Source organism: Numenius arquata, chromosome 9 (genome assembly GCF_964106895.1).
Source record: "Numenius arquata chromosome 9, bNumArq3.hap1.1, whole genome shotgun sequence".
In the NCBI taxonomy this organism is placed as follows: domain Eukaryota; kingdom Metazoa; phylum Chordata; class Aves; order Charadriiformes; family Scolopacidae; genus Numenius; species Numenius arquata.
In genome coordinates, this window is record NC_133584.1 from 54,072,417 (window position 1) to 54,093,599 (window position 21,183).

At 36.8% G+C, this 21,183-nt stretch overlaps 1 protein-coding gene across 2 annotated transcripts in view; it reads right to left on the reverse strand.

Annotated features, from left to right (window-relative positions):
* Positions 1–21,183, reverse strand: part of ATAD2B (ATPase family AAA domain containing 2B) — a 77,013-nt gene that overhangs the window by 33,060 nt on the left and 22,770 nt on the right. For both annotated transcript variants that reach the window (XM_074152921.1, XM_074152920.1), the window contains 12 exons: positions 20,625–20,733; positions 19,209–19,325; positions 18,401–18,476; positions 16,513–16,611; positions 15,225–15,336; positions 14,354–14,469; positions 13,392–13,566; positions 12,509–12,597; positions 11,334–11,493; positions 10,311–10,401; positions 4,392–4,703; positions 466–598 (listed from right to left, as the gene is read on the reverse strand). In XM_074152921.1, the coding sequence (XP_074009022.1) occupies positions 466–598; positions 4,392–4,703; positions 10,311–10,401; positions 11,334–11,493; positions 12,509–12,597; positions 13,392–13,566; positions 14,354–14,469; positions 15,225–15,336; positions 16,513–16,611; positions 18,401–18,476; positions 19,209–19,325; positions 20,625–20,733 (1,589 nt within the window). The remainder of the gene's footprint in view (positions 1–465; positions 599–4,391; positions 4,704–10,310; positions 10,402–11,333; positions 11,494–12,508; positions 12,598–13,391; positions 13,567–14,353; positions 14,470–15,224; positions 15,337–16,512; positions 16,612–18,400; positions 18,477–19,208; positions 19,326–20,624; positions 20,734–21,183) is intronic.

A 21,183-nucleotide genomic window follows, 5' to 3' on the forward strand; every position in this document is an offset into this window, starting at 1 on the left:
CTTTCTAAATTCCCATTTCCCAAAACTTTCTAGGAAAAACAACGAAAAAAAAATTAGAAATACTAATGCATTAATTATATTATATTATATTATTATATAATCATATTTATAAAATATATGATTACATATTCAAAAAAAAGCAAATAATGTCTCCAAAATATTCCTACATACCTCTCCTCCCAGTTCTTAATCTTTCAAATCAAAATGGCTTTGTAAAATTAAGAATTGCTGTTAATAGCCTTACTTCTAAGCTACACCTGTCTGTTGCAAGTATTTCTGATTACTGTGTCTAGGATGTAGCCCTTCCTAAGACCATTCACACATCTAAAACTCTTGTCCATACACTTACATGTTTCCAGAACATAATTCCCACCACAAGGCAAAAAATCACCTTTATTACCTCTCCTGATGTAAGAATTTCACTGTTTTATTTATCTGGTTATATGCATGCAGAGAAACACTCACATTGTAAAATGAAGGTAGGGTTTATGTATAGCAGCTGATGACTGTTTCTTTGGTGATCCTGAGTGACAGCTCGTCTCAAAAATTGATGAAGCATTCTCATCTTCACTATCATCTAATATTAGACTTGGTACATCTGTTCCAAGAAATATATTAATTAGAACCTTATCACTTCTAAGTACATGCACAACAAACAAGAAAAGACATTACAATTTTCTTCATGTAGATTATAATACATTTTCAAATGTAGAAAAAAATTAGTTAAAACTGTCTAAATATCAGAACACAGAATAATAAGTACTTACTGCTTCAAAAACCAAAACAAATTAAATATTGTAGAAGTCTAATCATGATTAAAATTTATTTTTTTAAAACATCAAGCAGAACAAGTTCACAAATACAGCAAATGTTTAACTTGTTATGAAATGCTTCCTTTGGTTTTATTTCACAGCTGGAGCTTTTTCAAGAATAAAGTTATAAAATCTGTAATTCCTCAGACTATATAGAATTTTGTACTTATTTATTTGTTCTAAGTGCCCAAATTTTTACAGGTACACTTCTTCCAAAATTATTCTCAGCACGAGTACCTAAACAATGTATGTTTATGAAGAATTGTTTTGCACCCTCTGATAACCTGCCAAAGAATATCAAACTACTGTTTGTCAAAATCAGTTCAATTCATTCCATATTCATATGCTATACCTTCATCTATTTTAATTCCGTTGTTAATATAGTAGCTTAATGAACTGAAGTACTTTCTGTACAGACTTTCAGAAACAAAAAGCTAAAGGACTGATCGCATTCAAAAGACGCACTGCTGGGACAAACAACTGCGAAAAATAAATCTGGCATTAAACCAGAACAACCAGTTGACAGCTGAAAATCAGGTACAGCTAAATTAGCTACCAGAGCTGCAACAGGATTAAGAGTAGATTGCTGTGATTTGATAATGGGAAATAAACTGCTCCAAGATTTTTATTTCCCCCAGGAAAGGAGTTCAGTTGATGTTACTCTAAGCAAGCCACTCCTTCTCATTCCCAAAGAGAAATCAGTCTGCAACAACGGGATGGAAATGGTCACAGCCACTCGGCTGTACAGTAAGAGCAGTGCAGAGGCCAGGTCTCCTGAGGAACAGAATGCTCTGCCACGGATGGGCAGCATTTCCAAGAGCATCCCAGAGTCACTGCAGCACACTGCTGCGGAGGGCAACCACCGGGCATCCTAACAGTAGCCCAGGCTGGCCACAGCCACTTAGAAAAATGGACCACTGTGAAATGAGTGTGTGAGATCTAAGGATTACTTCTCAAATAAACAATTCACTGTATGATTTGCCTGATTTACATGAAGCCATGGCGCAGGTCCCACTACACTGATCAAACCACCGCCACAGGACAAAGGAATCAACTTCAAGGCAGCGTTAAGTGTTGGACAGAGGTGCCATCCAAGGGCCAGGCATCTAGACATATGCGCCCAGGAAAAACTGGTAAGAGACAACACAGGTTCCCTTCGTTGGTTGGCTGTGTGATATAAGAAACTGGATTCAGAGTAGGCTGGGTAGGAGTAATATTCTGCTGGTACGATGGGATGAGGACATGTCACATCCCTTGGCAAGGCATGATGCGGTCACACACCTGACAATCACTCCTCAGGGCGCAAAGATTGAAAAGGTTGCAGACCCCAGCCAGTGGCCAAAAGCTAGTCCACAGAAAGAAAAAGCAGGACAGAAGCTGCTGGACATTTAGCTCTGGGCAAGGACAGAGGCCTTTAAATCAACCAGACACAGACTGGCCTCTCTAACTGCTCACTGCAGTCCCTACACAGGCAGAATTTCTGCTCTGCCAAATGTAGACCATCAGTAAGTTCTATGCCTATGCACCAGTCACAGCTTTTGCTTCATACAATATATAATCACTAAAAAAGGCAGCCCGTCTTTTAATCCCACACATCAAGCCTCTGTGACATCCTTTGCTTGAGCATCTGATTCACAGAATTATGAGAAACAGAAATCATAAGTGAACTGCAGACAGGTAGAAAACTAGATTTGCAGGTTGTAAGCACACCAGTAAGCATCTGCCGTATACCTGGCTCTGACTTCAAGAAAAACTGAAGCACTGGTGTGTAATCTACATTTACACTCAAAATCACTCTACGTGAAAGTGTATTTTGCTGTTTTTAACACCGATTAAGCTTATTACTCAATATTTGCTTAGGTTTAAGGGTTTAAGAAGAAAAACTAAGGCAGAGAGGAAACTTCAAAAGAAATCTTACTTCTTACATCTTCAAAATTGATTATCTACAAACATTTAAATGTAGCTATAGCAGCAAAATTATCTAGTAAAGCTACTATTTAACTCAATGAATGCTTCCAAACTCACTTTGTTAGCAATAATAAGCAGTAGTAAATAGAAATGTAAAGAATGTAACCAAAGAAAATATTCTGAACTGGACCTCTACAACAGAAACACCTAACTCAATTCTTCAACAATAATGACAATCTTCAAATTGGGCATTACCAACAGGTTAACTGTGTAGGAGAGAGACTTAAGCATCTTAAACAACTTTGGCTACGAGAGCCTAATATGATCGAGGGAGCCTAATATGATCTAACTGCAGCTGCAAACCAGCTCACTTCCCCTTACCCACCACCACATGCTCCCGGGCCCCATCTCGTGCCAACTCCGACACTTGTTAAAACCCCAGTCAGCAGAAAACTAACCCGACAAAAATACATCATTTTTGGATGAGTTTTCTGGCTAAAATGTTTTAACAAAGGGCCTGACATACTAAAGTAAGTGCAAGGGATGGAGCAAAAACGCACAGCTGGGCTGGAGGAACTGCAGCAGCCAGCACAAGGATCGGCTTAAGCTGCCTGGGCTGCATTCTCTGAAAGCGTGCTCTGGAATAGGAATGAAAAGAAAGTCATGGATGTCACAGATTTGCTTTAAGACTGGGGTATTTTCAAGTTAATCACACACAGCCACAAGTACAGTTTACACAGGATGGGGAGGATCCCAGATAAAAACAAAAGAAAACAGCATGCCAGAATAAGTAGGTATCAAACCCAAGATATCTTGTTCAATATTTAAACTTCCAAGAAATAACTATTAAAATGTGTCTCAGAGAACAGCTGGGTAAAAAAAACCACCCAGGACCTATTGACTCACTGCCAGTCAAAACAGACACATTCCTTCTTATTCCCTGCTTCCTCGATGCACTCCCATCGCTCCCATTGCAGCAGGGTTCTGGCATACATCTGACCCCTTGGTGAGTTGGTTTTACTCACTAATTTGGCAAAAAGCTAACTTGACAAATCAGCAAATAGTTCCCCACTTGCTAAACCAGCAGAATCCACTCAGAGGATCAGGAGCGCATCAGGCCAGTTCAAGGGGAGAGAAGCCTCAGGACTTTCTCATTGACCAGTAGAGACCATTACACAGGGTGAGGTATCTCAGCTTAACCAGTCTCACCCGCTGAGCTTGCCAGCTCCCCCCAGCACTCCTTCGCTGCCTGCCACTGAACCATCAGCAAGCAAAGGATTGGGGCCAGGCAAATGACACTCAGGACAGGAGCACCAATTTCAGGCCCTAACATGCTGAGCAACAGTGTTCGCTCTTTTCTTTTGTTCCACCATACCATTACGCCCCATTATTTCTTGTATTTAAACCGTAAATTACTTGGGGGTCTCTTTTTTTTTTTTTTTCAGATGGCACTCACACCTATGGGTTCTTGGTCTACATAGGTCGGTTTATTAAATTTCACAGCAACTTAGAATCGGCAAAAATAATTAAACATCCGAGCAAACTGTTCTAACATAACACTGAACCAAATAAGCATCAGGTTTAAGGCTTGCATTTGAAATACTTCCAAACCAAAACAGCATTTGCAAAAAAAAAAAAACCCAACAAAACCCAAATCTTCAACCCACATACCTTCACTTTTGTCACCCTGGCTAAATTCAGCATGAGGAAACACTCTGTGTAAAACCTCAAGAAGTTTAGTGAAGGTACGTTCCAACAGTGGTCTGATCACAGGAGATAACGCGTGTCCTGAAGATGTCACGGCACGTTGGGAAGCAGGCACAATATTCTGCATCGCATGATAAAAATCCTGCGCGCTGAGAACTACCGAAGAAACGTCAAGCTGTAGTTTCTGACTGCTCACATAAATCTGGGGATAGCGTCGTCTCAGGGCAATCAAGGCAGCCTCAGTGCAAAGTGCTTTTATGTCAGCTCCACAGTACCCTAGTGCACACAAAAACAAAAATATCTTCCATGAAATAGCATTGCTGTGCTACATGTATTTCAAACATGTCAAAAATGATCAGTAATTCTTAATTGTCAAAGTCCAGAAAGCATCTGCCACAAGGTATCAGGTCCTAATCCATTGATAGTGTTGTGTACCAAGAAATTATGTACAGGTATATTGAATATAGTAAGAAATGAATTCCGCACTGAGGTTAAAATGACCTACATTTTCACCATATAGTGTGATATATAGTGTATTTTCAGCCCAGGGTTATAAGTCTGTCATCGCTCATTCTTTTTCCTTAATATTGTCTAAAGTATGTGTGTAATTTTAACAGGCTACCCCCACTTTTTCTCCGCTTTTTTACTTTAGTTTCTCTACATGAATACATTTTTTAATAGCGAAGTAATTTGTTATACTGGATGAACATCGACGACTTTAAAGTTTTACAGACTGAGAAAATGAACAGTATAAAGAAAAATGTTTCATGAGTAGAATATGGAAGAGATATGGACTCTTGGAAAAACGTGAGCTTTTACTGTCATGAAAAATGTTTCAGACTTTTTAGACTTTCATAATTTTGCTAATATAACCGAAAGAGTAGAACAACTATTAAAAAGCATTAGTATTTTAATTCAGCCTAGCTTCTAAATATCTACAGGTAGCTACCTATAATTGCTTAATCATCATTACTGAAAAACACAGATCTGATAATTATGAAATAGTGAGAGACTGAATACCTCGGTGTCTCTTTGCAGTACTAATGCTTTGGGGTTTTTCCCCAGAGCTAGAAATTAGATTTCAAATTTTTCCATATCTCTCAGCAAGAGACATTAATATGCCATTGTATTTCGTAGCACCATAGCTCCATCTTTCAAAAAAAGTAGAACATTATTCCAGTAGGAAAACTCTTTTAGAGAATTATAGTCGCTACAGGAAAACGTGTTGTACTGAGGTATCGCCACATAAAAGTTCATGGTCTTACAACAAAGTGTTTATAGAAGCTAATTAATCAATTCTTTAGTTAAATTATTCTCGATCAACTTTTTTTTAACCAGACTTCCTTCTCCCCATCAGGTCTTACACCATTTGCACTTTTTCTATGCTATTTTTGTATCGGTCTTTTGGCAGCACCAAGTCCCAAGACTGAAGCCTGCCTTCTTCATCTCTTCATCCTCTGATGTTCTTTCAGTGCTGCTGCCACACATATTTTTACAATATCCATACAGCAACAAGCAACAAAGTTGATTCCATAAACGGTGTTGAAAAATAAAAAAAGGAAGCAATTAATACGGAAGATTTCATTTCCATCCCCATCTTTCAGACACATAAATTTGGGGGATAATAATAAAAGATACAAACTTTTAAGCTATAAAGATGGCTTAAATTGGCCAAGGCTTCAAATTCCACCCAAGTTTCTCCTATCTACTTGAAAATAATTTTTTAAAAGCAAAAGAAAATCCAGAGGGAAGATCACCATAAGTATCAGACTCCTTCTGCAACTTTTAAACTGAGCTTTCCATTTTTATAAAAAGGTTAGTAGAAATAACGGTGTAAACTTGATGAGCACACACTGTGACTGTTATCTAAAAGGTATGTAGCAATTCACATTCATAAGTTACCTTGAAACAAATACACGTGACATTTGAAATATGTTCAAATACATCCACTATATTAGTCAACAGGCAACTAACTGTTTTCAGCAAAAGGTATTTTTTTTTTTTTAACTAACCCCCATCATGAAATCAAAACCATGCAGGCACACTCCATCAACCATGTGAACCCATGAGATAGTAGCTACAGCTGCATCAATCAAAACGAAGCTTTTCCCTCTAAATTCTGCTTTGTTCTTTCAATATCGGGTATCACATTCCCATTTAAATTGGTCCACTCCTCATCTAACAAGTATACCGGATTAAACACTTTGGGGGGAGGGCACTAAACCAAAGCTTAAATCAAAGATGTGCTAGAGATATATAGCACCCTGAATGCCTGCCACCTTAAAAACTAGTTTAGCACCTTTGTGAAAAAAGATTCAGCAGCTCAGTAGCTATATCCTTTCCAATTTTTCTATTAATAAATGCTGTAATATCACTTTCTAACAGTCATTTTAATCACCGCTTGTACATCTCCAAAGAATTGCAAAATTAGGAAATAATAGCCTGTAGCCTATTTTTAAAATTAAATTCTCAGGTGATCAGATCACAATTAGTCTCCATTTCTACTTTTCATTTCTCAGGAGCAATTACATTTGAAGAGTAATAATTGGTGTCTTTTTTTGAGGGACTCTCTTGTGCATACTGTACATCCATTTCAGTGACAGGAAAACTGCAAAAATCCTGCATCTTGTGAAACATTAAAGAGCTTTTTATTTCTAAGAAGTAAATGCATGCTGATTAAGAGGAAGAAAAACAAGAGTAAAGTACTGTCAAAGCAAAATAAAATGTATCATGCCAACAGTAAATAACCTGAATTTAGTTTTGCCCAAATTGACACTATAATATAAAACCAAGGTTCCGTGCATTTGCTTCCATTTTTGAAGCATCTCACAGAGGATGTTCAATTTGGCAGGCAAAATGTACTGGAACACCTCAACTTAGCACAAAAGAAGAATTCTTGTCAAGTAGCCCATTTTGTTCTACCCACCAGCACCGCACCCTGCTAAACATTTGTGAAGTACAACTTCTAAAGAGCAGGACAGCAAACAAGCAGATTCCCATGTAGGTTTTCGAAGAATGCATTTTGATTATCGAAATTGTTAAGTCATACTCTTACACTTCTACTGTACAGAAATTATGCACCCTCTAAAATTTCTTCTGCCTAAAATTCCCCAAAAACCTACACCAAACAGTTACTGAGCGAGGTCAAACATTCAGGTGAACAATCTTGACCACTTCTTAAAATTTACGTCACGTAAATCCCGACAATTCCTAAAATGGACTGAAGGGAAAGCAAGTTAGCAAACAACTCAGCATGATGGCAGAAATGAGAAATAACTATTATGGTTTTTTTTTTAAAAAAAATGTGACAAATGTGAACACTAACGCCAAAACTTCCCCCTCCATCATTACAAATCTAACAAGACATCATTTTGTCACAAAATGCTCCTGCCACAATAAGCACAGAATATTTTAAATAAACATCTTCAGATTGATGGTTTCTCTATAATTCTATTTAACATTATTTAAATAATTACATTGTAAAAAGGTCAACTGCAAGATGACGGAGGACTTCACACCTTTTTGGTTGCTGTTATGTTTTGTTTCCTACACGACTGAGTTCGTAGGTAACAAGTCTCTCTATCTACAGAAAGGTATCATTCAGAACAATGAAGAAAGCACAAGAGATAAGAAAAGACTTATAAAGTTCAGGATAGCTAGGGACCATCTCCAGCACACACTTCTATGGAGGCAAAAACAGTAATTGCTCGAGTTTATTGAAGGTACTAATAAGACATCAGCGTGTGGTCTTCTGGGCAGCTCCATGCTCTCCCCAAGCTGCTTCCCTTTGTCTCACACACACCGCAGTTGTGTGGCCACTTTCAGTGAAGCGGGTTCTTTAATTCTCACATATACAGAAATCTCCTAAAAGGTATGTAAACCCCTAACACCTGGGACAAAAATCAACCCTCAGGAAATAACCTGTTTTTTTGCAAGTCCTGGGGCTTTTTCCTTCTAATTTCTTTATAATTACACCCCTGGATCTTAAAAAAAAAAAAAAATTCTGAGTCGCACCTACACCTGCTTCCCCAAAGTCATTTACTTTGGTAGAATTTCAGCAGTTTTCTTCATTAGGATCCATGCACTTGTAGCTAAGTGTTGCCAAGTTTTGCTGAACTGGAGAGAGGTATAAACCATGCTGTGCAAAAAGCCTGTGGAGCTCAGGCAGCTTTTATTTGGGGAACAGGGGGTGGTTTTTTGAGGGGGTTTTGTTTGTTTGTTTTGTTTGTTTTTAAAGAAAACCTGCCCACAAGAGGAAATAGCAGAGCGGTATGTACTGTATCGATGTGACAAGTGCACCAAGCAGTCCCATGTGCAATGGTCACAAAGAATCTGGAGAGGCTCTTTAAATAATTAGTTGCTGAGGATTTCACTTCTAGAAACAAGGAGGCCATCTCAAGACGAAGAAGATAAACATGTCTTACTTCAGCTGTTTTAAAAAGTCTTGTAATAGTAAAAAAAAGGTTTAATCTTGGATGCATGGAAATTCCCAGATACAGAATGGAGACAATCAAGTGCACAGTAACTGGACAGTAGGAAAGCCAAAGAAAACAGAAAAGGGTATTTCTTTTTGTTAGCTGACTTTTCCACAGAACTGACAGGCTTTACTGAGCGCAAAGAACATCTTCCAGTCAAACCTACAAATGGCTTTCCCTACGCTCTGAAATTTTAAAACACATAATTGTGTTCTCATCACAAAAACATGGTGAATTTTCACACAACTGGGGTTTATCCCATCTATGCCCCTCTCTCCCACTAAGCAGCACCACGTCTTTGCACAACTCAAGCAGAATTTACATGAAATGGGTTTGGCACATGCTGTCTTACACCCGGCAAAGCTTAAACTGGAGTTTGCTGGATAGTTATGTTTTCTCCTCACCAGAAGATGTTGAGGTCTGTGCATCAAAAGCGGAGGGATGCTGCTTCGATGATAGATGTCCCTGTGGATGAAGAGGATAATTCGGATGTACTGTAGCTGACTGAATGGACTGATGTTCAATTTAAAGTTCTTATTTCTCTGATGATGGATTCCAATGCATAGATATTTGAGAATGTCCTTTTTCTGAGAACTTCAGTGCTTCTCCAAGCAGATGACTGACAGAGGACGCATCTTTGCATGACAAATTGTCGAGAAGAGTTTGTGGTGTGTGTTTTAGGGTCACTTCCTCTGTTAAATTCACTATAACATATTTGGGTTTATTTCTGATTAGCTTTTAAGCAGCAGGTTTATCTTGAACAACCATCTTCCATTCAGTACAGCAGGTCTTTGGGTGCTCCAAAGGTATATCTAATGTACTCATGGTGTGGTGCTTTATTTTTGCCCCCTGCCTATATCTAAACTTTGGGGTTGTTCTGCGCTGACAATCTCGGAAAAAATTCATCTCTAGAAAGGCTGGTTAGTTTGTTGGATTTCTGTCAGAGGAGAGCATGCCAGTCAGTAAAAATTTAAAAAAAAAAAGACACAAAACAAAACCCCCAAAAAACCCCAAAACCAAGTACTGATCTTTTTTTCCTTCCATAAGTAGAAAAACCCCAAGTCTTCCTGTCTCTTCTGTAATATACTAATTTAATGGGAAGTCTACCTAAAGACTCCAATTCCCACTTCATTTTGCTTCTCTTTGAGGGTATGCATCCCCTATAAGGACAGTGATGTTACAGAAAGGAAACATGATTGTATTTCCAAATGACTACTAGCTATTCATTTCATGTTTTAGTAAGACAGAAGCATATTTTGTTATTACAAAAAAAGAATTTTGCTGAAAGTACAGAAGTTTAGAAAGGTAAAAATAATAAAACATCCTGCTGATACATTTAACATACTTTCAGAGTTTTACACAGAAGAGAAAGCATCTATAGTAAAAATACTAACATCAAAACACTCACCAACACATTTTTCAGCTAGTTCTCCTAAGAAAGGATCTGACAATTTGGGGTTCCAATCCCTGGTATGAATTTGTAAAATGTGCTTTCGTGCCTGATAAAAAGAAAAAAAAAAAAAAAAAAGAGAGATCAAAATTAGCAAGCGACATTTTTTAGACAGAAATACTATTTATTCACGTGAGTAAAAAATTATTTTACCTGTTCTTGACATGACCAGAGACACTTTAAAGGAGAACACAGTACTCAAAAGTCTCTCAAGAGCAAAGGTTTTCCCTTCTTTTTTAATTTCATATATAAGCAGTGATTTTTTCAGTATGCCAGTTACTTATTTTAATTGCTGTTTAATCAACAACATTATTATACATGAACTGATCAAAACTAATGTTGTAGTAGGAATTATCATAATTTTATAATTTAATTTTTAATTGCTGCACCTATGATTAACAGCTTCTACTGTTGAATGCCTCAGCAATTTATTTATTTATTGCTGAGTAGCATAGTACACCCACATGAATTCCAAAAATATTTAAAATTCCATAGAATACATGTATCAATACGCAAAGTAAATTTAAGTATAAATTCATGAAATATTATGGCTGAGTTTACAGAAGTCTAGAACACGGAACTGAAACATTCCTGTTGCCATTACAATAACATCTGGCTTTGCATGTACAATTTTTAGGTGCTTAGCAGTCTACATGATAAAAAAGCTATTTTCTCTTGCCACAACTTCCAAAACCCCAATAGTTATGGCTCATTATACAAATCTATATAAAAACAGAGTTTTTAGATAAGCAATTCAGTTTAATGCGAACAATTTACCTCTCTCTTTGCATTCTGAAGATTTGAAGTTCAATACAATTTTAAGTATACTATTGATTTGTTTTCACTAAAAATGTCTTCCTAAAATTAAAACATTCTTACAATTAAAAATGCATATTGTTATTTCGTAAGCTTGGTTATCAGGCATTCAAATGTTTAATATACTAGAAAAATTTATTAATAAGTCTCCTTTGTAAGTTTTACCTTTTGATCAGGCAAGTTGAAAAGAAATTCCCTGTCAAAGCGACCAGGTCTCCTGAGTGCAGGATCTATAGAATCCAGTCTGTTTGTAGCACCAATTACAACTATTTCACCTCTATTATCCAGTCCATCCATGAGGGCAAGAAGAGTAGACACTATAGAGCTAAAAGAGAGTTTTCAAAAAAAGAGTGCATAGAGAATACTGCAAGAATTTTTACTTTTCAACTGCAACATTCATAATTTCAAAGAAAAAATGTTAAGTTAAAAAAAAAAAACATGGCATAACTTCCAAGTCTCAAAGCAAGAAGGACCCTTTTGATATAATCTGTACTGAATATTATGATGCCAGTAAGGATTACATCAAATTCAAACTTCCTCCTTTAAAAGTTTTGGGCAATGTGAGCTCAGGAAGCCATTTACTGCAGCTCTGAAAAGTTCTCTTCCATTACACAGCGTGTGCATCATCCTGTTTAGAGCAATCACAGCACCAGGCAGAAGAAAGGTGCACCAAGAGAAAGCCACATGTTCCCAAAACCTTCCAGTCTGCTGGCCCCAAAATTTCCCTTCTCTCCCTCTCAGTTGAGCAGAGGGAGAGATACACACAAATGTCCCCCTGTATAAAACGGAAGATAAAAGTGCACAGCCACAAAAAGTGCAGCAGAACTGAGACTAAAGGCAGCCAGGAAAAATTTCAGCCAGCAGTAAACTTTGTAAAGACGTGTTTTAAAAAAATGACACAATAGCAACTCAAGAGAAGTTTGCACATCACTCTATCCAGAATTAAAAGGATAAGAGTTTCCCATTCATTCATAGAACATTCAATTCATCTTTTTTTTTTTTTTTTTTTAACTGGTTATTCTATTGGGCTGGTAACAGACCAACTATTTACAGTATGAAACCAGCAACCAAAAAAAAAGCTGTGGAAATCTTGAAGTTAATAATGTGGCTGAAGAGTAATCTCCACTACAATTCGATTCCCAGCAAATTACAGTATGACTGAAGAACTGAGAAAATGAGTTTCGACACCAAAAAAACTCAACAATCTGTCCTTTCTACTGTAAGTGGCCTTAAGCAAAAGTAGAAGCTTTTCTTGGGAACTGAGTAAAATTACACTTAAGATCTTACCAAGATAATGTAGCATATATACCAAGATAATGGTAGCATATGAGAAATATTACCTGTGAATCTGATCTTGTCTACTAGAACGAACTGGAGCCAAGCCATCTATTTCATCGAAAAAGATTATAGAGGGTCTCATCAAGTATGCCTGGTATGCAAAACAAAAAATTGAATTCACTGTTAATTCATAATTATTGAATTAATATCCATCAACATTGAAAACAGTTAGGTTTTATTACAAAGCATTAGCATGCTAAACTAGCACATATATTAAGACACCTTTGTTAAAAGGTGTACAGTCTGAAAAGAAAACTGCATTTTCAACCACAGTCCTGTTTCAGATAAAGCAAAAAAAGACTGCATTCTCCTTTGAATAAGCAAGATGGCACCAGTGTATCAGTTTTACTGGGTGCTGGAGAGATTAAAGACAAACTGAGACACTTTATACTCAGTCACAGAAAACAGCATCTTATCTTCCCATAACCTGTTTGTTTAGACATGTCTGAAAACAGCTTCTGTTTGAGTAACTGCATTTCACTGCTTTATGTGACTCTCTCCTGTCCATCATCTTCCAAGTCACATAAGTACACCAAAAAATACACAGCTGATGCAATCCTGCATCCTGCTCTATGTAGCATTTATCTTGAACATACCAGTCAAACTCGAAGTCACTGATTTACTATTTTTTTTCAATTTTTACCAAAACTACTTTGCTTCATTAACAGACAAGCCAAGTGACTTCCTCCTCCCAGTTTGAAGAGCAAGAAAAATGTTGTCAGCATTACTCTATTTTTTCATCTAAATATATAATTTGGACAAATATTGCCCAATCTAAGAAAATTTACAGTCATTTAGTTTCAAGTGCAAATAACTTTGGCTATTGAAAACACAAAAAACAACATACAGAGAAATTATGGGAAAAAATATGTATTTTTTTCTAACCTGATCAAAAAGGAGTCGAAGCTGACGTTCAGATTCACCAACCCACTTACTGAGACAGTCTGCTCCTTTCCTCATAAAGAAAGCCACCTTTTTGTCTCCTTGACTGCATTCATTAGCTAGAGCTCTAGCTACCAAGGTTTTACCTGTTCCAGGAGGACCATAGAATAAACAGCCCCTGAAGATAAATGGATCAACACAGTCACAAACTTATTTTATGTCTCCTGAAAAACTCCAAGTCAAATTTTATAATGAAGACAGGGAGCCTGGAGAAGAAAGACTTTAGGTTCTAGTATTATTATTTAGTGTATTCAACATGACTTCATAAAAATCTAAGTTTGTTTTATACTTTCAAATCAGTAAATCTTTCCTTTGTAGAGAACATTAATCAAAGGCATATTAAGCTTCTAAAGGATTGTTTTACACTAGTTAAATATCCCCTTAAATATTAAATCTTAGATAATACCTGAATCAGTGTTTGCTACTTCTTTGAAGAGATGTACTTCCTTTAAATGACAGAAATATCCCCAAATTTAATTTACTTAGATTATGTGTACCCATTTAAATCACATACCAAAATGCCCGATTAATAAATATTAAAACCATAACATAACATTATTGAGATTACTTCTATAAAAGAAACATCAGCATTTAGTTTGATTTAGTAAAATACTTGATAACATAATGGCAAAAAAAGGCAAGGTACTACTAAATAGAACACTTGAGAATTCTTTCTTTGACCAAATCACAAAGTTTACCTTCCTACCACAAGAAAAATAAACTAGATTTTTGTAACTCTTCATCCCACTTATTACATTCTAATAGACAAGTGGGGTAGCAAACATGTAAGTCTATTTGAACTGTAAACACTTGAAGGAAAGAATCAATCTCCTATGTGTTTTCAAGTGAAGCATTCTCAAGAGCTTAGTAAAATAAAATACAACAATAAGAGTAAATACACCTACCTTGGTGGCTGAATTTTGAATTTTTCAAATATTTCTGGATAGAGAAGAGGAAACACTACCATTTCCTTAAGCGCAAGGATATGATGGCTCAATCCCCCTATACTATCAAAACGCACCTTAGAAAAAAAAGCAAAATAAAGCATATACTGTAATAGCTTTCCACAAAAGTACCTTTGTTTATTTTATAACATCTTTGAAAACAAATGACAAACAACATTGCATTTATCAACAGGAGTTCCCTGCATTTTGAAAGCGTAAAAAAGGTTAAGAAAGTCAACTCTTGGCTGCCCACATGAGATTTATCTGGTTCTCAAATTGACTGTGCCAGGGATGCCTGGACATCTAGAGAGATCCAGCCTAAGTCTGAGAGCATTTTTAAGCTCAGGCCCAGCATAATGTGCATACAGTCAAAGTACTTCAGGACAACAGTTCAGCTCTAGTAATAATTCAGCAGCTTCTGCACAACACACACCATAAGCTACTGCACATCCTTGTTTCTGAGTAAGTATATGGCTCGCACTGAGTTAACCAACCCAGGTGGTCAGCACTTGTGATTTCTGCACTGCTCAGCATATCCTAATTTCTACTACTACAAGTAATCAAAAACTGACTGTAAACAGAGAAATACAGTTGAGCAAATGATATCTTGGTTTATTTACAATGTGTATGCAGCCTGTTGATTACCTACAGGCCCAAAGCAAGCGCTTTGTAGCCCAAAGGAATAAAGAGGTAACAGCTTTAGGAAAAAAAAAACAACAAAAAAGATCAGTCAGCTTATTATGAATTTACTTCAACTCTAATGAGAGGCTGTGGTGAATTCTGGTTATGCATAATTGGGGGAAGAAGAATAAAATGTGTTAACAAAACCTACCGATTTATCAACAATCATAGGGTCAACATCAGCCAAACTTGCCCCAACTTTGACACGTTCTCGCAGGATTCCACTAGCTAAGTCTTCTGCTCTAAAGTTTAAAGGCAGGCATCTGTTCAACAAAAATAAAAGAAAGCCACCAAATAAATATTGTTCTGTTTTCATCATTTTGCTGGAATGGGAAGAATCAAGAGACTAAAAGCCTTCTACTACCTAAAGAGACAACCTTCCTGGACTGATAAGATAATCAAAACAAACATTTTTATTTTGGAATTATTCTTGTCTATCTGGAAGTTCCTTAAACATAAAGACAATTTTATGCTTCCATACAGATACTTCAATCTGGAGAACTAGGCTGCACTGACTATTTTGATTAAACACAAAAGAAACAACATTGACCAAAAGAACAGGACACTCTCCACCGGCAGTGATGAACTGCATAAGTTCAGTATGGTAAGAAAAGGATTAACAGTACAAGGAAAATAATTTTAAAAAAAAATAGCTCACTAGGGTCCAAAGAAAGGAAATATTTTTATTTCTTGCAGATCAGCTGCTACTCACATCCACCTGTTCAAGCTTCTTAGTGTATACAAAGAAGCTTTAAGCCCTTACACAGATACTACGTCAAGTCAAATACACAGTTAAAGGGAAGAAGAAAGATACAGCTTACACTTGGAACTACATTTTAGTAGCTGCACATCTTTGGAATTCTTCAGGTTGGAAAAATAAATGGTATTGCAAACAGGAAGAGAGGGGAAAAAGTAAGATGAGAAAACACTTATTTTTCTGTTCAGTTTTCCAAATGTTTCTGTGGCTGTAAGTAAATTTACTGATACTCCTTATAGATCTTCCACTTTCAGGTAACTGGGGAATAAATGTAAGGTCAAAAAAATATGCACCGAGTGTGTAGAATGCACATATCATCACACAACAGGGAGATGGAAGAATAAGAGCTAGTACTGGGAGTACAACTGAACTAACTGGGACCAAGTAATACCAAGAATAAAAATCCATTTTAACCGATATAAGTTGTTTGTCTTATAACTCAACCGAATCAGATATTCTTATCTCTCCATCTTTTTATCGCTATTGTTAACTGTCTACTCATAAGACTTCAAAATCTATGTTAATATATAACCAGCAATCTTCTTACACTGTGTCTGCAGGTAATCATAGGTGGAATCAAAAGAGTCTGCAGAACTGACAGTATGTTATAGCATAGTTTTGCTTTTTTTTCTGCTGAATAATAAAAATCAAAGCTTCCTAAAGACCAAGGATGTTTTCATACCTATTTCTTGCTCTGGCCATGCTTTTAGATTTTCTTCTTTCAAAACGTTCTTCATCTGAAGAGGTTGTATCACTGCTGTGAATCGCATGCTTCTTTCTCCTATTGAAGTAGCAAAATAAACATAAAACTCAGTCCGTTTTGCAGCAGAACAGCACGTTCTGATTCTTTTATAAAAACAAAAGTGAAGCAGCACATACAGTACTGTTCAGGGTTAAGATGCATGCAAATTTTAGTTTTATTAATTAGGCATCAAAATAATCTAGAAGGGGAATAGCATCTTTTAGCGTCACGGAAATATCTGATTTCAACATTAACTCTACTAGAACAGTAGACCCCCGTTAAGATACGTGGTCCTGTCCGTGTTACCTCAGCAAGTATGATCGAGTACGCAATCAAGAAGCTGCTGAAGTTCATCAGACAGCAACTGGAATTAGGAAAGCTTCCAACCGCTTTAGCCACCTCCAACATAACAGAATAATCAAGATCTCCTTAGTCAAATTCATGCTTCCCTTTAAATATTCTTTGAAAAAAATTCCATACTTCCTGAAGCATATGGTCTCTTTTTATGAGGTCATTAATTCTGAACAGCCGAACAGTTTCACAAAACACTCGTACAGCAGTTTAGCTTCTGCTCTGAATCTAAGTATAAAATACTACTCAAAGTCTGCATAAACCACTTCTTCTTTTAGTATGACAGTATTTCAGAAAACTGAGTATTTCAGAAATATTTGAGAAAGTACATTACATCTTCTGTACAAAAAGGTGTTCAGTTTGAAAAAAGTTGGCTCTTTTCTGCATGAAGTAGTAAAAATTCTGGTATTTTTAGTGAATATATTGAGCTGCATCATTTGTATGAACACAATAGTGCACTGATAAGCTGTTTTTTGCCAAAGGTCAATCAGTTTTACTGTTTGATGACCAAAATTAGATACATTTGAAAACATATCAAAGAGAATATCATGCAATTAGGAATAATTTTTATGACAGTGTCCTGTCAAGAAAGGAAAAACTGACAGTGGAGCAATGAGCATGTTAAAGCTGAAGGGACGCTTTCACACTCTTTGTATCTTACTAGCAAGTACAAACCCTGAGATTACCCAACAAAATGTCATATGCACTTTAAGACCCAAAAAAAACCTCTTCAAAATTAAAGGTTATTTATATTACAAATAAACTTGTAGAACCGTAAGATTCTGCTATCATTTTATTTACTTTTCATATTTCCAATATGCCATTAAATTGAGCAGCAAGATATGAGTTTCAGCTGAGACTAGCATTTGTTTACTTGAATTCTGTTCATGGACAGATTTATCTTTTTGAAGTTTTCAGTAAGTTTATTTCTTTTATAAAATGTATTAAGCTCTGATCTCATTTATTTTGTTAAATAAAGCCTATTGACAGTTTCCAAGACAGCCTGCTGCATTCCAGACTTTTCTGACACAAGACAGTCGAAAATGATGCTTGGTAAATATTTTATTAAATTGTTATTATTACTTGGATGAAATTTGAACTGGAAAAAAACAAAAAAACATTACCCTGATCTGTTTATTTTTGTAGAATAGAAAGGGAATATTTGTTAAAGCACTGCATTAGATTAAAACACTAAACATACACCTTTAAAGAAAAAAACACGGTGTAGAACAGCAACTCTCTTTGCAGCGTGCCTGTTTCCAGTCTGTTTGTTACAAAGCTTCTACTGGTATTATGAAGTGCTATGAAATTCATCTTAGTATGTTGATCAGGATCTGAACCTAAGATCCAATTCACGACCCACGCACACACATGAACCAACTGTTACAACTCACTCCAGAATGTTTTGCAAATCAAAAGCTAACAGAAATGTACTGAGGGAAAGCAAACAACTGTGTACCAGAAGACTGACATTTACCTGATATGGCTTCTTCTTGCAGGAGATCTGTGAATATCGAACAGCGTATTCTCCCTCTTTTTTTGATGAGCTGGCACTGAGTAAGAGAAGGTACAGGTTTGTAACATCAATTACAAAAGAATAATGAAGTAATTTAAATGCAGCGCAAAATTGCTCGACTATTATTGCTTTACCAATAATGTTATCGCTGGTTTCTCTGACCACTCAAATTAAGAAAAGAACTGGGAGGGTGAAGGTAAGTCAAACCTAACATGCTTTAACTTTTGGTCAGCCCTGAAGTGGTCAGACAGTTGGGCTGGATGATCATCGTAGGTCCCTTTCAACTGAATTAGTCTATTCTAAATTTCTCATCTAGGCAAGAAGTTTCAATATTGCTGCTATGCAATTTACCTACAGTTACGAATTAGGCTTACCACTCAAGAAGAGAAGCGGGCATAACAGTAACAATTTTTTCTATGTAATTTCTTAGACTACTTTCTGAATTCAACTTCTGTCAACTATTGCTTGACCTAAATCCCGCCCAGCACATCCACCTCCAACCCTGAGCCCAGCACATGGCAGTACTTGCCAAAGTTCAATGAGGCAGCACACACTGGCAATGCCACCACCATTGACGAGTTGATAGATAGTGTCTCAGCAATCCTATTCACATGGTGAACAGAAACAGAGGTGAGACGGAAGTCACCGAGTGCTGCATGGGAACTCTGTCAGGGATCAGGAGCAGTCATCCAACTTCTCCCTTCCAACACCCATGGTATTCGTGGAGGTCACTAGAGCAGAACTGCATGAGGACCGTCTAGTTCCTCACCTATTGGAGGGGCCTGGTATCTTTCAACAGTTTTTCTCTGTCTGAGATTATATGGCCGATCATTTTCTTCTCCCTCAGCTTCTTCTACTTCTATATCTCCATCTTCTTCCTGAGACTCTGTTGGGGGAGAAAAAATATTTTCAGAACACTTCTACTTGATGCCAGAGCTATCCTTTATCCTAAAAATAAATTGTAATAGACACGGAGAATCATTCCCTTCTTATTAATTTACACTAATTGGCAAATCACTGGAAATTTGAAGACCAAGATAAATCTACAGCACATTGTCTAACTTCCTTCTAGTTTCCCACAGAAGGTTCTGGAATAGCAACAGAAAGAAAAATAAATGTAGTCAAATTAGTTTTAGTTGTAAAGTACTTCAAATATCACTTCTAAACTATCTTTCTCCTTCAGTAATTATCCTTCAAATTAAGAATAATGCCTTTCTTCTCTTTTCCCATAGGGGCCTTGGAAAATCAAGCATTTGACACAGTATGAAAATAAGTACAACTTTACGATTCACAGTAGCATTTTTGCACAAAGCAAACGAACACAATGTGTAAAGGTACCACCAAGGTCCATCTACTAACAGGATCAGAATTTCTGTCCATGGATCTCAGTATTAAGCCTGCATTCTTATTAATTGGGACAGACCATCCCTCTAATGGCAGTTTCAGTTCAAAATCGAGACACGCTACACTGAACCCTGTATGGATCCCCAAAGTCTGAGTCTGATTTCTGAAGGAAGCCAAGCATGCTCTTGATCGTGCCAAAGTTAGCCAGAATCCCTTCTTTCTGAATACTTTTCGAACCCGCTGGCCATTTTCATCCAAATTTTTAAAAGAAGGTAGAATTTCAAATACAGTTGTATGCCTTCTAAAATTCAGTAGATGGCTAGAAAACAGAGACTTTAATTAGTACCTTCCCCAGAGGAAGGACACAGAACTGACTATTACACATTCCTTCTGGTAACTGCCACCTAGCATATGAGAAATACCAAGTCAGTTAGAACACGCATAGTTGTAGACTACATGCATCACATCCTGGCTTCCATGAGAGGACTGTTATACGGAATATAAGGAAAGCTCCAATTGCTTAGTGTTACAGAAAGCAAGAGTAAGGGAATGGAGTATATAAACATCTAGAATCCAGGCTTTGGTCTGCTACTTTCAGATAAACTTTCATTTAAAGTAAACAATGTATAGATCCCTAAAACTTCTCCTCCTTCACAAGAGGATGAATCCTTTAATATGTACTTATTTGCAATAGTCTTGTTAATTGGTCTATTTAGTAACTCCAATTCCAGATCCAAAACCAAACCACTTTCTGTAGCAACATACTGCTATCTTATGTTGATGAGAGCTTTGTTTCATAAGTATTTCAGACAAAACCCTTAGAATTCTTTACAACCCATACCTTCTTCTTCCCCTTCTGTGGACACTTCATGGTGGTTCTGAATCCCATAGCTATTTCTCCTCAGTGACTTCCTTCTTCTTTTCACTCGAGAATACATATCCATGTTTTCCTGGAATAAAATTCACATACACTCTGATCAGTACTGTCATCCCATGCCACCCACAGTGTTAGCCCACAGCTCAGTAAGTAATACTCCACTCTAGCACCCAAGTCTTTTTCCAACGGGTAGACTACATGTCTTCCAACAAGTCTTTTTCCCTCCACAGGTAGACTACAAAGGCAGTCTCATTTAATACGTGGTAAAATAAGTCTCTCAGATAGTACCTAGTCCATGTAATACATAGTTAACATCAGTATCAAGCTGTTTTAGGGAACAAAGTCAGTCCCCGGTCCTGTTTTCAGACTACCAGTGTGCTTCAAACCAAAGGAGAACCGTCACAGAACACCATGAGAGCACAGCAGTCGATTTATCAATAAAGAAAGCATGATTTAGTTTCACATGATCTCTGAATTTTGTTCTGAATTTATCAAGTTTTTTTAATATTATCCACTGAAGAGG